The sequence below is a fragment of the Melospiza melodia genome, chromosome 5, assembly GCF_035770615.1.
Source record: "Melospiza melodia melodia isolate bMelMel2 chromosome 5, bMelMel2.pri, whole genome shotgun sequence".
In the NCBI taxonomy this organism is placed as follows: domain Eukaryota; kingdom Metazoa; phylum Chordata; class Aves; order Passeriformes; family Passerellidae; genus Melospiza; species Melospiza melodia.
Genome location: NC_086198.1, coordinates 82,166,966 through 82,180,018, shown reverse-complemented (window position 1 = coordinate 82,180,018; position 13,053 = coordinate 82,166,966). Strand labels below are relative to the sequence as shown.

The 13,053-nt window shown below is 36.8% G+C and overlaps 1 protein-coding gene across 3 annotated transcripts in view; it reads right to left on the bottom strand.

The window, feature by feature from the left end:
* CPEB2 (cytoplasmic polyadenylation element binding protein 2) overlaps window positions 1-13,053 on the bottom strand; it is a 51,424-nt gene that overhangs the window by 2,420 nt on the left and 35,951 nt on the right. For all 3 annotated transcript variants that reach the window (XM_063157656.1, XM_063157654.1, XM_063157653.1), the window contains 4 exons: window positions 8,428-8,546; window positions 8,024-8,138; window positions 6,056-6,237; window positions 1-1,549 (listed from right to left, as the gene is read on the bottom strand). The exon at window positions 1-1,549 is cut by the window's left edge and continues 2,420 nt beyond it. In XM_063157656.1, the coding sequence (XP_063013726.1) occupies window positions 1,322-1,549; window positions 6,056-6,237; window positions 8,024-8,138; window positions 8,428-8,546 (644 nt within the window). In that variant the 3' untranslated portion in view covers window positions 1-1,321. The remainder of the gene's footprint in view (window positions 1,550-6,055; window positions 6,238-8,023; window positions 8,139-8,427; window positions 8,547-13,053) is intronic.

Sequence of the window (13,053 nt, the reverse complement as noted above, 5' to 3'; positions counted from 1 at the left end):
TTTGTTATGCAACTAGCCGTCTGTATATTACACCTTCTCCATTTTGACTTTACTTAGGATTTAATTTCTAAAGCATTATGCATTCTCATATATGTCTATTTTTGTATGCATTTGTCATGGGTTTCACATTTGGTGACTGGTTAGCAGTGTGCTGGCCATCTTTGGTTTGTAGAGGAAATCTTAACCATGAACAATCAAGGGGGCTTAAAAGAACTTTTTAAATGCTAGCTTTTTACTCAAACTTGTATCTATACTACATCACGCCACATTAAGTAGAAGCACACATCACAAAATTGCACAGGGATTACAATATTACATCCAGTCTGCATAAAATTGAATTCCACTACTGACCAGGTCACAAAATGGCTGCACTTTCTAGTCTAAAACTAATTTGCATATTGTACACATGTAGGACATTTTTTTACTTCAGTCACAATAATGCATGCAAGTTTGTTTTTTGTAAGAAATTTTGTAAATTTGCTCATGCTACCTAGTTTCAAGAGAGCCTTTTTTTGAACATTTGCAATAACTCACCTCTTGTTAATTAATAGTTCTAGTGCATGCATATGGTGTATACAGGTAAGTAAACATGCAATTTTTCACATTCTAAAACTATGGCAGTTTAGGCCATATTGTGCTGCCTGCATTTAATCTGTAATGCAGTGTGTCTTAAACGTTTCAATCCCGTATTAATAGGTGGCATTACACATAACACCTATATAGCAGCAAAGCTAATACAGCTTGTGATTAAAAATGTTTAAAAATAGCTAATAAATCAGATTATCTTGAGGTATTATTTCTTGCAAGTCAAAATGGAGAGCAAAAAATCAACCCTAATTTTTAGTTTATGTATACACTGAAAATAGCAACAACAATAAAAATAAGCTTTTGTAGCAGACATATTCCATCTTCACTATTTTGCTACCTTTGGTAAATTACTGGGGCAGATCTTGAAGTTAAAAACCCATGTTTAGAAATAAGTGCACGCTTCACCCACTAAATATAGCAGCAGACTGTGTGCCCCTACGCAAAAACATTCTCATATCTAGTTTTAACTTTACATATAAAAATAACTTGGAGAAAATACAAAAAAACATTTTATTTTAACATGAAAATATCACAAAAATTAGTAAGCCTGAGATGTAGGGTTTTGGTGAAAAACAAGAGGCTTGTAGTGTTTTGGCTGCTGATAAAGATGCATGTATTGATAGCTGGGGTGAAAAGCAGAAGAATGCACTTATTTCTTCTGCATGTCAGTATCTTCAAACACAGTAAGCCACATGCACCCTTCTCTCCTTATGTAGATGCTGGTTCACCATGTTTAATTCCAGCGGAAGTGGATCTGACGTGGGCGGTCAGCCCCCTCCTTTACCAATGGCTTATGGAATTCACGTCCTGCACGAGAGTGGATATTTGCCCAACAAAACTCACAGTAATACTGCAGGCAAGTGACATTGGCACAAAAGAAAGGAGCAAACTTCCCACCGCACCGCGCACCCTGGCACTCGTCACACATCTGGTCATCCAACACGTATGGCTTTACCTCCACCTGTTGGAGCCAAACAGAAACAATTCCCATTAATAACTGTTTCTACTTGAAGTTGTATGAGGCAATAATTTTTCTCTGGTGTAAAAAAGAACCCCAGAAAACCCCCTGAAATCTGCAGTCAGTCATATGAACGCCTTTATATAACTGATCAGTTATTACTCGTTATCATTTATCACCTACAGAGCCATCTACACTGCAGAACACCTCAAGGCAGACCTTTAGAAGTACTCTGTGCATGTAATAAACAGCCACATCAGGAATTTCCCCTAATTTACCCTGAGAGAGCGTTCTTTGCAAATGAAATTATGAATTTCAGTGTAGAAGAAAACACAATCACTCAAAGATCTCCTAACTGGACGTCAACATGACAATTCTACGTGGTTTAGCAAAAAAAAATAACTGAACATATGAGACTACCCTTTAACATAGAATTTTTTTTTTAAAGTACCAGTGTCTCTGCATGTACTACATTTGTGTGCAAATTAAAAGTACTTTCTGCAGGCTGTAATGCAGATCTTTTAGCAGAGCTGCTCACTGTAAACTCACACCCTATTTTTAAAATATGATCAAATTTGGCACTGCCAATTTTGGTAATATATTACTTTCTCTTTCTCTGGCTTTGAACTGTATAGGAATTTTTATTCAATCCAATTCTGAAAATATTTTTTTAAAGACTATTTTGCAAGTCTACAGACAGCTACAAACACCTGTCTTACACAGCTTCTCTCTCCCAAACTCATCTGACTGCCAGAATGGAAAAGTGGCAGGAGTCCAGTGGTAAATATGCATTATGTCTTTGCAGAACTGTGCTGCTTCAGACTGTGATCAGACAGGAAGAAGTACTTCATAATAAAACACAAAATGAGTTGACGCAGTCATTAAGGAATGTATTGTTGTATCCCACATTTTCCTCACTGCTGCATGAGATTGTTATCCTTAGATACAAATACTTCTGAAGATTGCCACACATAGACATTGACTGTATGCTCTGTACTCAGACAGAATATTCCTCAAATACTAAGAAGTTTAAAATGTTACTTTTCTCAGTGTATTTCCAGAGGAAAAAATTTACACATCCAGCTACCTGCCCTGAAGTTTTACAGCTGAACAGGCTTCATGTTCTTAGCTTCAGAAGTACAGGCCATCCTAGAAATGTCAGAGTAAGTGTCTTCCAGTATTCTATATTCAGTATGAGCTCTTCTTCTTATTTCACTACAATGACCTGCCTTATCACCAATTACACTCACACTTTCCAATAAACAGCTACCTTAGCAGTAACTGTGTTCGTGGCTCAGAATTACTGAAAGCATGAAGCAGCATTTATTTCAAGCTTCAGTGCACTAATGCACCAAGATCAGTACGAAGATGATTTCAAAAATATTAGAGAAGCACTTTGGGGAATGGAAATATTACATGATGTCGATGCAGACTGCTGGCATATGAAAGTTAACAGTACTTTAATGAATTGTTTGGAGTTGAAGCTCCAAAGAAATGTTTGGAGCTGACCTTTCATACATGATAAAACAGGATGAGGAGTACTCTGCTGAAGAAAAACATCTGTTAGACAAACTAAATATACCTACACATCAAAAGAAGTGGAGAGAAGCTACGGAGAACTTAGTTAAGGAAGAAGTTAGCATCACAGACAATGTTTGTCAAGTGACTGTGGCACTAAGATTTCCAGTTAAGTTCGGAAAAGGTATGTGCAAAAAAATGCTATAAATCCTTTGAATTTAAGTTCAGAAGGATAAACAGGTGAACTGCAAAATTCAGCAATTGAAAAAGACTTCTACACAGACAAAACTGGTTATGAAAAGAATGTGAAAGGACGGCAGACCTACAGAAACTGGATATAACTGGTATGGAAGGCAATGCTGAGGTAAAGGGCAGAACAGGCTCTGCCTCGAGGATTTCAGTGAGATACAGACTTTATCACCTTCCTGGCCAATGTACACAAACACCTCACGTGAAGGCAGTACCCAAAGTAGGACTAGCTTCCTCACTTACAAACTAGTGGTTTATAGATTTATACTCACTGCTTGCTCATGTATAAATCAGCAGTAGTACTGATATCAGAGTATTTTCAGAGCCTGAAAAGGCATTAGTGTAAAAGCTCAGTGGAAGTAAAGAAGTATTTCTGAAAATAGTATTTTTCATACTTTCAGCTGAGATTCAAGATGTTCCCTAAAATGATGCTCTTCTCTAGGACTCCTCAGTAATGCAAATAACTGGGTGGTAGTAAATATATGTAATTATATAAATAAGGTTTGACGTTATGGTTTAATTAAAGAAGATAATTTAAAAAATATAGATTAACCCTCCTCTCAGGTAAACAAAGAAGTTCATAAACCCTCTCCATCATGGGACTTAATGACAAGTTTATTAAAATAGTTAAGATTTGGGACTGCTGTATTTTGCCAGTGAAACACCTCAGGAGCAGCACACATTTTTGAAATAAAAATGAGTACAGTAATAAAAATGTGGAAATTCCAAATTTAAGAGAACACTTGAGTCAAGAGATTAATTTTTCAAGTGTTAGAAAAGCAACACTAAAGAAAGAACCTAAATTATTTCAAAAAAGAAGCTTTAAGAATTCAGATATTTAAAGAGAAAACCTAGATCTTCCTGCCTTTTCCCCTCCACATCTCCAACCCATGAACAGCTATCTCCAGATTCTAACCATGCTTGGCAGGGGTTGTTTGGATTGTTTTGGTTCTTTTTTTTGGTAATGTGAGATTGAAGAAATCACTGAGTACTGTTTTTATAAATTAAGTTTCAATGGAATGGATGTAAGTCAAATATTGTGCTTCTTAGAGTCAGCATTTGCAGTAGATTTTGTGTTGTTTTTTCTTTTCCCAAGCTCCAAGAGGCCTGCAGTGTTCCATCACCCATTAACAACCTACATCCTTTTCTCTGCAAACAGCAAGCAGTGCCATTTCAGACTGCTCAACATCCAAAGAGCCCTTTAGATCTCTGGTGACCAATCATAAAAAACCAAAACCAGCAAAACAACGGACGTGCAACCGCAGCCCTCAAAATCAGGATCATGCCTTCTCTTACAACATGGCACTGCCAGTCCACCATACACCTCTCTACTGCAAAGGACACACTTCCCATGGGAAGAAGAAGACCAAGATAAAAGCTCTCCATGGCTTACAAGGTACAAGTCCACTTCTCCCACATTTGAGGGAGATAATTTGGATTGGAACCAACTCCATGTCTCAATTTTCAAGTCAGGCGACTTCACAGACAAATGCCCGTTAGACAGTTCCTCAAAGAAACTTAATAATACTCAATTCTGAAGCTAAATGACTCATTTAGCATTTGTTTAGAGGAAATTCTGGATCCTGGTTCTTACTCCCATTTTGTCCAAATTCTCAAATGCAAGATGATTAACAGTTTTATATCCCCTCAGCCAATCCCAAGGCCATTTCTTCCTGTTACGTAAGGATCCAAAAAGCAGTTACAAGTCAGTGACAGCTGCAAGTCACAAGGATAGCAATCCCATGACCAAAATGTAGCCATCACATCTAATTTGAAGCCTAGATGACTACCCACATCCACACCCACTCATCCTCTGGGAAGGTCCGTGTTTGGGGATTTCAGCTCATAAGGCAAGTGCTATTTGAGACACATACATAAAGCTGAATTACTCTGCCTATGTGAAAGGAGAGAAGCACATGCTGCCTCCTCAGAGCAGACTTCTGTTAACTGTACTACCTTTTTCTTGTGTCTTTGATCTGTAGAGGAGACTGGACCTTGAACTACTTTACTTACTTGACCCTTCTTCCTGTAAGACCATAGTTTTTTCATTTTTTTAAGAACACCTATTAATGCCAGACTATCTCTGCAGCTCTTGACATCAAAACTAGTGACCCTTAAAACTGACATAATTTAGATGCCAGTTTTGCGACTCTTACACTTCTAATTACGAGTTATAAAGTTCACTAGTCTTCTTTAAGTCAGTTTTACTTTTCCTAGGAATAAGCATCTGTAGCAAATAGAAATATGCATTGGTTAAGTACTAAGAAGACTTTAAAACAGAAAAAGTAAGAACTTTTGTATTTTAAGTGTTAAGCCTCACCAATTTTCTGAACACTGACAATTAAGGCTGAAATTAAGGGCAGTTTGTAAGTATCAAGCTAATCTGAAGCCAATGAATACAAGAGTTTCTTATGAATGACAGAGGAATTATCACAGTATTTGGTTTCATTAGAATATGGGAGAGAGATTTTCAAGCCCTTTGCCTGTACACAATAAAACCAGGAACTCCAGAATGGGAAGAACATATGGTCCAACATATGTCAAAGGAACAAACTGCTGCTCTGTGGAAACATGTTGTTCGTCTGGGGGCATTCAGCCATACTCCTGAAAGTAGTGGAGTTACATGAATGCTAAAAAAAATACAGAAACTGCCTTGAAAGCAAATCACATGCAATGCTACCACACTCTGAGAAGTTCCTTTACAGAGCAAAACGCTTTTTTTTAAATTTCTGTGTAACTTACTCGTTTATCAATGTCGCCATGCTGAAGTTGAACAAACCGAGCACTGATGGCAGCAATGTAACTCTGCTGATTGGAAAAAGCAACACGTCCAGCACCTTTAGGGTATTTCAGCTCAGGGTCCGTGTCAATTCCTGCGTAACAAACTCCCCCGTAGAGACGGTCCATGATCATGGCCAATTCCACTATTGAGAAACAAAACTGCATTTATTCAAAGTATTCTTACACTACAAACTTTAAAAATATGAGAAAAGTTAATTTTAATTATCAATTTTGCAAGAGCCAATGAAACAGTAATAACAAGATTAAAAATATTAAAGAAATAATATTGAGTAAGCTATTCATTACTCAGCAGACAGATCTTTCACACTGTGGGTACATAAATCCAAGGAACAATGGAATTGTATGTTCTTGATAACATGGAACTAGAACTCCAGAGTAGTTTTCTTCAGCGGATTTCAGCAAAAGAGTTTTCGGGTAGGCACTGGAATGTAAGCTGTACAAAATAGATCCTCATGCCACAAATTCCTTGGTACAAGTTCTCTGGCTGTCCTAATGCTCTACGTCCTACTTGAATTTAAAAATGCAGTTAGCATTTTTTCATCGGCCACAAAGAACTTGATTATCTCTACAGTGCTACACTTACCATAGATACTGAAGTTCAGAGAAACAAAAATTTCAAATTTTACAGATCAAGTACCTTGGCAATTCTCTGACTGCCAATTTATACTGAATTCAGTTGCAATTCACTGGGGTGGAAAACACTGGTTTTTCAGAATTAGCACCCTCTGGATTAGGTTATAGAGGTGTCAGCAGTCCTTGATGTTCAATAGCTGTTTGAGGAATCTCCCTAATTTTACTGCTTTTGTGAAGTCATTATTCTTATTTCACAGTGCCATAAAAATTTCATTTTTACATATACAGGGTATTTGTGAGCTAAGCATAAGAATGCATCCATTAAATTTATCACAGACATTCAGCACAGTAATATGGAGCACTGGACTGAATTTAAAGAAAAATTAATCTGTACTTGGAACATACTGTGTTTATACTCATTTACAGAGCTTGCATTACAGTCAAAAGTAGAGTCTTAAAATACCAAAAAAGCTTGAGTATTGCAGGTCCAAGATGGAAAAATTTAAGATCCTTTGTATCCCAAATTGGCACTATTACTTCTCAGTTTTCTTACATCTTTCATTGAAAGTTCATCTTTCTCTAAGAATAAAATTCATTACTAGCTATGAAAGACTAATGAAATCCAGAAGCCATTCTAATAATAAAGGGGATTTCAACCACTGTATGGTTTGCTTCTGCTTCCAACATCCACTGCAGCCCACTTCTAGCAGGCCACCTAAAACATTGTAAAAGGCTTCTGCAGACAATCTGAAAAAGCAGACTATCTAGGCTGTACATCAACCATTCCACAGCTACAGAAATATTTACTTTTTCCTTCACACCTCTGGCAAGAGTCTAGAAAGAGTCCTGCAATCTCATATAATGTTGTGCCATAAAAGATAGGGCTAGCTCTCTGAATTTCTTCCTTTTTCCTCTACACCTACTTGTTCAAATACTCTATCACTGGTTGTGTGTGTAACCTGACAGCAGCAGAAGAGCAGCTAATGCACAATGGCAAGCAGGTACAAATGCCACTCCACAGTCATGGAGCAGGGCAGAGATGCTTCCATAGCATTATTTTAAAACCAAACTCTTAGTGTTATGCCTCTTGTGACATAGCTTACATTACAGCTATAAAGAGATAATACTTCCCAGCAAATCTCAATGATGAATTGTAATTTATGGCCAAACCTACAGAGTAGAAAAATTCAAGAATACATGAATATTGTACAGCAGTCAAAACTACCAAGAATGTTCAACCCATATGCATCCATATCTAGCTACAAAAAATTATGCATAGTACAAATTATTTCTAATACTTTCTTACTTTAAAAAATTGCCACAGATTCTACTCACCAGCTCTTAATGGTCTAGGGACTCCTCCAACAAAAATTGTTTTCCGAGGATCAAGCGGTTGCGAACCGTCCATCACAAAGTCACTATCACTTAGATTCCAGGGACGGATCTGAACCTATTAAATTGGGAAAGAAAACAGTATCCTACTTCAGGTTTCACCACAATGTGAAAATATGTTCATCAGCCTATACAAATTGTTAGTCATAACCTCATTACTGTCGATGTCTAGTTGCTTTGTTTTAATCCTATTAATTCAAAAGACTACCATTTTAAAACAATGCAAGTGTTCCAGATGTTGAGCGCTGCCAACAGTAGTTTACTTTTTTTTTTTTTTATCTTCACAATTTCCAATGCTGCTTTAGACAGATGGCAGCCATAGGCGGCAGGCCACTGACTTCACTTACTGGCTTGTCCTTGATAGTGGGGCTGGAAACACACAGATAAAGCTTTCCATCTTCTTCAATGCAGGCATCAATCAGGGCCTGTACAGAACTCTCTTCTTGGAACAGGAGGAATGCGTAACCTGGAAAAGAACCCAAACCAATTGATTGCTTTTCTATCTGTGTTTTACAGAATCATCTTTGCCACTCATTTTTCTACACAAAAGAAAGTCAAACCAAGTCTTTCACATTAGTCATCTTCTTTAACTATGTACTACATTGCCATAATTAACAGAACTTCCATCTGTAAAGTAATTGTCAGATGAGACTAATAAACAAATAAAAGCAAACGTGTCTGCTCTATCATACACTGTGAGTCTAGGCTAAACATCATTCATTGGCTGCAATGGACATTATACAATGAAAATCCGACTTGGCACAAAGGACTAATCTCTATTCTGGAGATTAGATCAAAGTATTTTATTACATAAGTGACCCAGCAAACCTTTCAAACATTACCAAAAAAAAGAATTAAAAAAATGCTTAGTTAATGCTACATAAAACCAAACAGTCAGACAAGCAAAGAACAGTTACAATATGAGATACACTGAATTTGTTACTTTACAAATACCTCAATAGCATAATTAGGGTTGTATACTAAAACAAACTTTAAAGTGACTATAACTCACATTTCTTTCTGAAATTACTACCAAGTTTAGAATTTTCACACAAAGTTATGTCTTATGACTTTGATGGAGAAGTAAATGCTGAAGCAGTTGCCCTAGAGTGGGCTTGGGAAAAGGGAACATGGATGCTTTACCAAGCCTTTTGGAAATCTTGCTGTATTTCTGCAAGAAGCTAACAAACCAGCAGCCACTTACTGCAAACAGACACTGCAGGTCATCAAGGTAAAGGTGGTAGGGTGTGTCTTGAAGACCATTAAAGAATCAGTGCATTAACAATGTAAGATTTAAAAAACAAATGCACAACTGATTTTAGACATTTGGGAACAAGAACGGGATTTTAAGAAAAAGTTGTAAGGTCCATACTGGTCCTTCCAAAGCTGTACCTTATTTCTTACCCCTGATACCACAGTCCCATCATAGCTACATAAATGGGACACATGACAAGATTTTATGTATTCTACATTTTTATCTTATTTAGTTTCATAACAAATATGTCATAAAGAATCTCTGGACTTGGGCTGAAGCATTTTCCTGTAAAGTCTATTCTTCACTGCTGAACTGTAATTTTTTAATGACAACCTGTTTAACTTAAGTTTAAATAGCAATAATTTAGATTCAAAATCTGTTTTAATGGGAATATATTACAGTATTTATCACAGAATTTAAAAACCACATATTACCCATGCTAAACTCAGTGAATGAGGGCATGTGCCAACTGGCATGGGTGAGATAAGCTCCATGTGAGTGTCCTTACTTGGTCAAAAGAACACACACACATTCCAGTTTGCATGGAGAGCCCAGTACAAGAATGATGAGAGCGCAAAAACTTGATTAATCAAAGGGAGGGTTAATTGCACATGATACTGTAAAAGGAATCAGAGATACAAAGATTCTCCAGATACTGATTTTTCATCAGTTCTTCTCCTAATGGAGTTCAAAGGTACTGCCATGTGGTTCCAGATATACAAGGTTGGTAAGTGCTTCCATATAATCTATGTCTGTAGCTATCAACATGCTTAATTGCAGCAACTTGCAAAAATATAGAAAATTAAAGTATAAGAACTCAGGAATTCATAAAGATTATTGCAGATTTCACAGAATATTCTGAGTTGGATGGGACACAAAGTTCTCTGAGTCCATCTCTTAAATGAATAACCCATACAGAGACTGAATCCACAACCTGCATTTTTATTAGCACCATGCTCTAAACAACTGAGCTAATCTCAGGGTCACTTCATACTACCACTCCTGACATGGAAAGGAAAGCAATAGAAAAAACATACATTAATACTGCCTTCTCAACCTCATCTAAAAAACATTTACTCATATTTTTTTTACCCCACTTAGTTCAAAGCCTCAGAAAGCCTTGTGTCATGAACTCAGCTGCACCATTCCCCTCTGAAGGCGTAGTACACAGCTCTAGACCTTCAATGATTTACAGTGCTCACTAAAGAGATGGACTGGTGAGCACTGGAACAGAAAGCACATTAGGTAAGTTTGAAAATCTGAGATGATTGAAGAGTCCTACCAGATTAAAATTTTTCATGGTATTCATTAAAGATTTTATTTTGGTATTAATTATTTAGAGAACAAATCAAAAGCAAAGCATTCTGGACTAGATTCATGCTAACATGATTTTGTTAGCAAGGAAAAGAATTATTTATTTCAAAGTAATATGAAAGTTTACCAGAGGGAGAAAACATGCTTCTTGTTATGCATATTCTGTGTAGAAATCAGAGAGCAGCTTTAAGTTTTATCAACCTTCAGCTAATTCCTGCCACTAATGGCTTAGAGGAGGAGTCAAGAAAATCAGTGCAAGCCAGCACTGCCCATGTAGTGCCATGCCAGTGACTGCAGTGGTATTTTGAGTTGGGGCTGGTTGTCCTGACACACCCTCCACAGTCTGAGGGCACTAAATGGCCTCAGTGCAGTGCAATTCTTGCCTAGAAACTGCTGCACCTTAACTTATATCAGAAAGAACCAGTCCAAGCTGCAGGTTAATACAGATAATGGATCTACATAACCCATCTTTCAGTTTTTCCTTTAGTCATCTTTGATGGAGAATAAACTCCAAAACACATGTAAGGTGAAAAAATGTGGTGCTGCACTATATTTGTGAGACCCATGTATCCAGTCTTTTAGATACCCTCAGTCTGGTAAATGAATCAAACTCAATGTGTTCATGTTACAGTGACCTGAATTGTCCTCCATACTTCACTGGCTGTACTGGCCAGATTCACATTGATTAAAGGAAGCTTAGACACTAATCACATATGAAGATTCCTACAGTTACTTGCCTGAATCCTGAGTTTGATCCTATCCAGTGTGATCAAAGTAGCAGGTAACAAGTTCAACAGAATTTGTATGGACCTGGGGTTTTGCTTCTGAAACTAGAAGCAGAACATTTCCAACTTGAGTTTTTCAGCTAGTCAGCTCTGAGTTAGCAAGTGGGAACCTTGAAGAAAGAAGTTACTGCACAACTGTTGTCATACAAGGCAGCAGAAACAACCAGTTAGAATAAGACTGGGGACACTGTCCTGTTTAAATCAGATTATCCTCTGAGACAGCCTATAAATAGTACAGAGGTCACAAACAACTGGATGTATTTTGGAAGGCATTTTTTGAATTTCCATATCTTTATGGCACCATTTCTTTGTGAGCTTCATTATCAGAAGGAGTCCTCAACCCAGCAAGTTACTTTGGACATGTGTATTGTTTCACAAATAAGTGTATTTGCCAACTACGTAATAACATGAGTTATGATAAACAGTGGCAAGTCAGAAAGGAAGGAATTCTGCATCACAGTTGGCAGATCACTCTTACAGACTTTGTACTTTGAGCTGAACTGAGGTTTTTTTTCAGAACAGAGCTTCCTTGTAAGATCAGTGTAAAGTTGTAAAAATTCCTGTTACATTTCGATCTAATTTTGTGGTGAACCACCACAAAATGTAATTAGTTAAGAACAAGCAGTTGGTGTTTCTCAGGAGGCAGCCAGCCTTGATGGATCAAGACACTTTCTGAATTTCTTTCAGCAAGGAAACACTTATTATGAACTTGGCCTTCCCTCAGGACCTTCTGTAAGCAGAGAGCTTGGAAGGAAGCACAGACTGGAAAACTGAAGAGTAACAAAAAAAAAAAAAAACAGGCAAAAAAAAAGCAACCCAAAACAAAACAGGCTACATCTCTTCACCACAGAGAAGACTTACATGAATTAGTCTAGAATGGCCTAATTCTGAGATGTCTTTGGAAAGCAATACTATAGCAAATCTCTAATGAAACTGAACAAAGAAAAATATAGACACCGAATTAATTTCATGTAGAGTGACAATTTAGAAAATAAAAAACATTAATTATCTGAACTAATATAGTATGTATTTCTCAACTGGCAATCACTGACTGATCTCAAAACTTTTTTTTGCCTATCCTTAGCCATTTTAGACATCTTATTAATGTATGTATAAATGGTTCTTGTCTGTTCACACAAGTAATACCAATGAAAGACAATTTTTAATGAAATTCTTCTACAAAATAATTATGGGTCATATGTATTGCTTTCACTAAAAGAGGTATGTACACAGTAACACTCAGCAGTTGTATGTTTCCAGAGTATTTACAAAGAGAAATTGACACTGTATTGTAAATGTGTTAGGCTACGTACAAAAAATACTGAATAATTCAGCAAACTAAAAGTTCGGCTGAAATGTTAAGATAGAACACTAAATGCTTTTATTTTTCAAGTAAGGATCAGTTAACCATGGGAAATCAACTTAGCATTTAGGTTGCAAGTGTTTCCTGAATTAATTAGATCAATACACTGAACTTCTTCTATTTATATTTTCTCTGCCTTTAAGAAGCTCTACTTACAACACAGTTTGGATTTTTTTCTTACTGCAGTAATTATAAACAACCCAACTATATGAAAAAGCTTTATCAAATAAGGAAGTCTGAAAATACATCCCTAAGA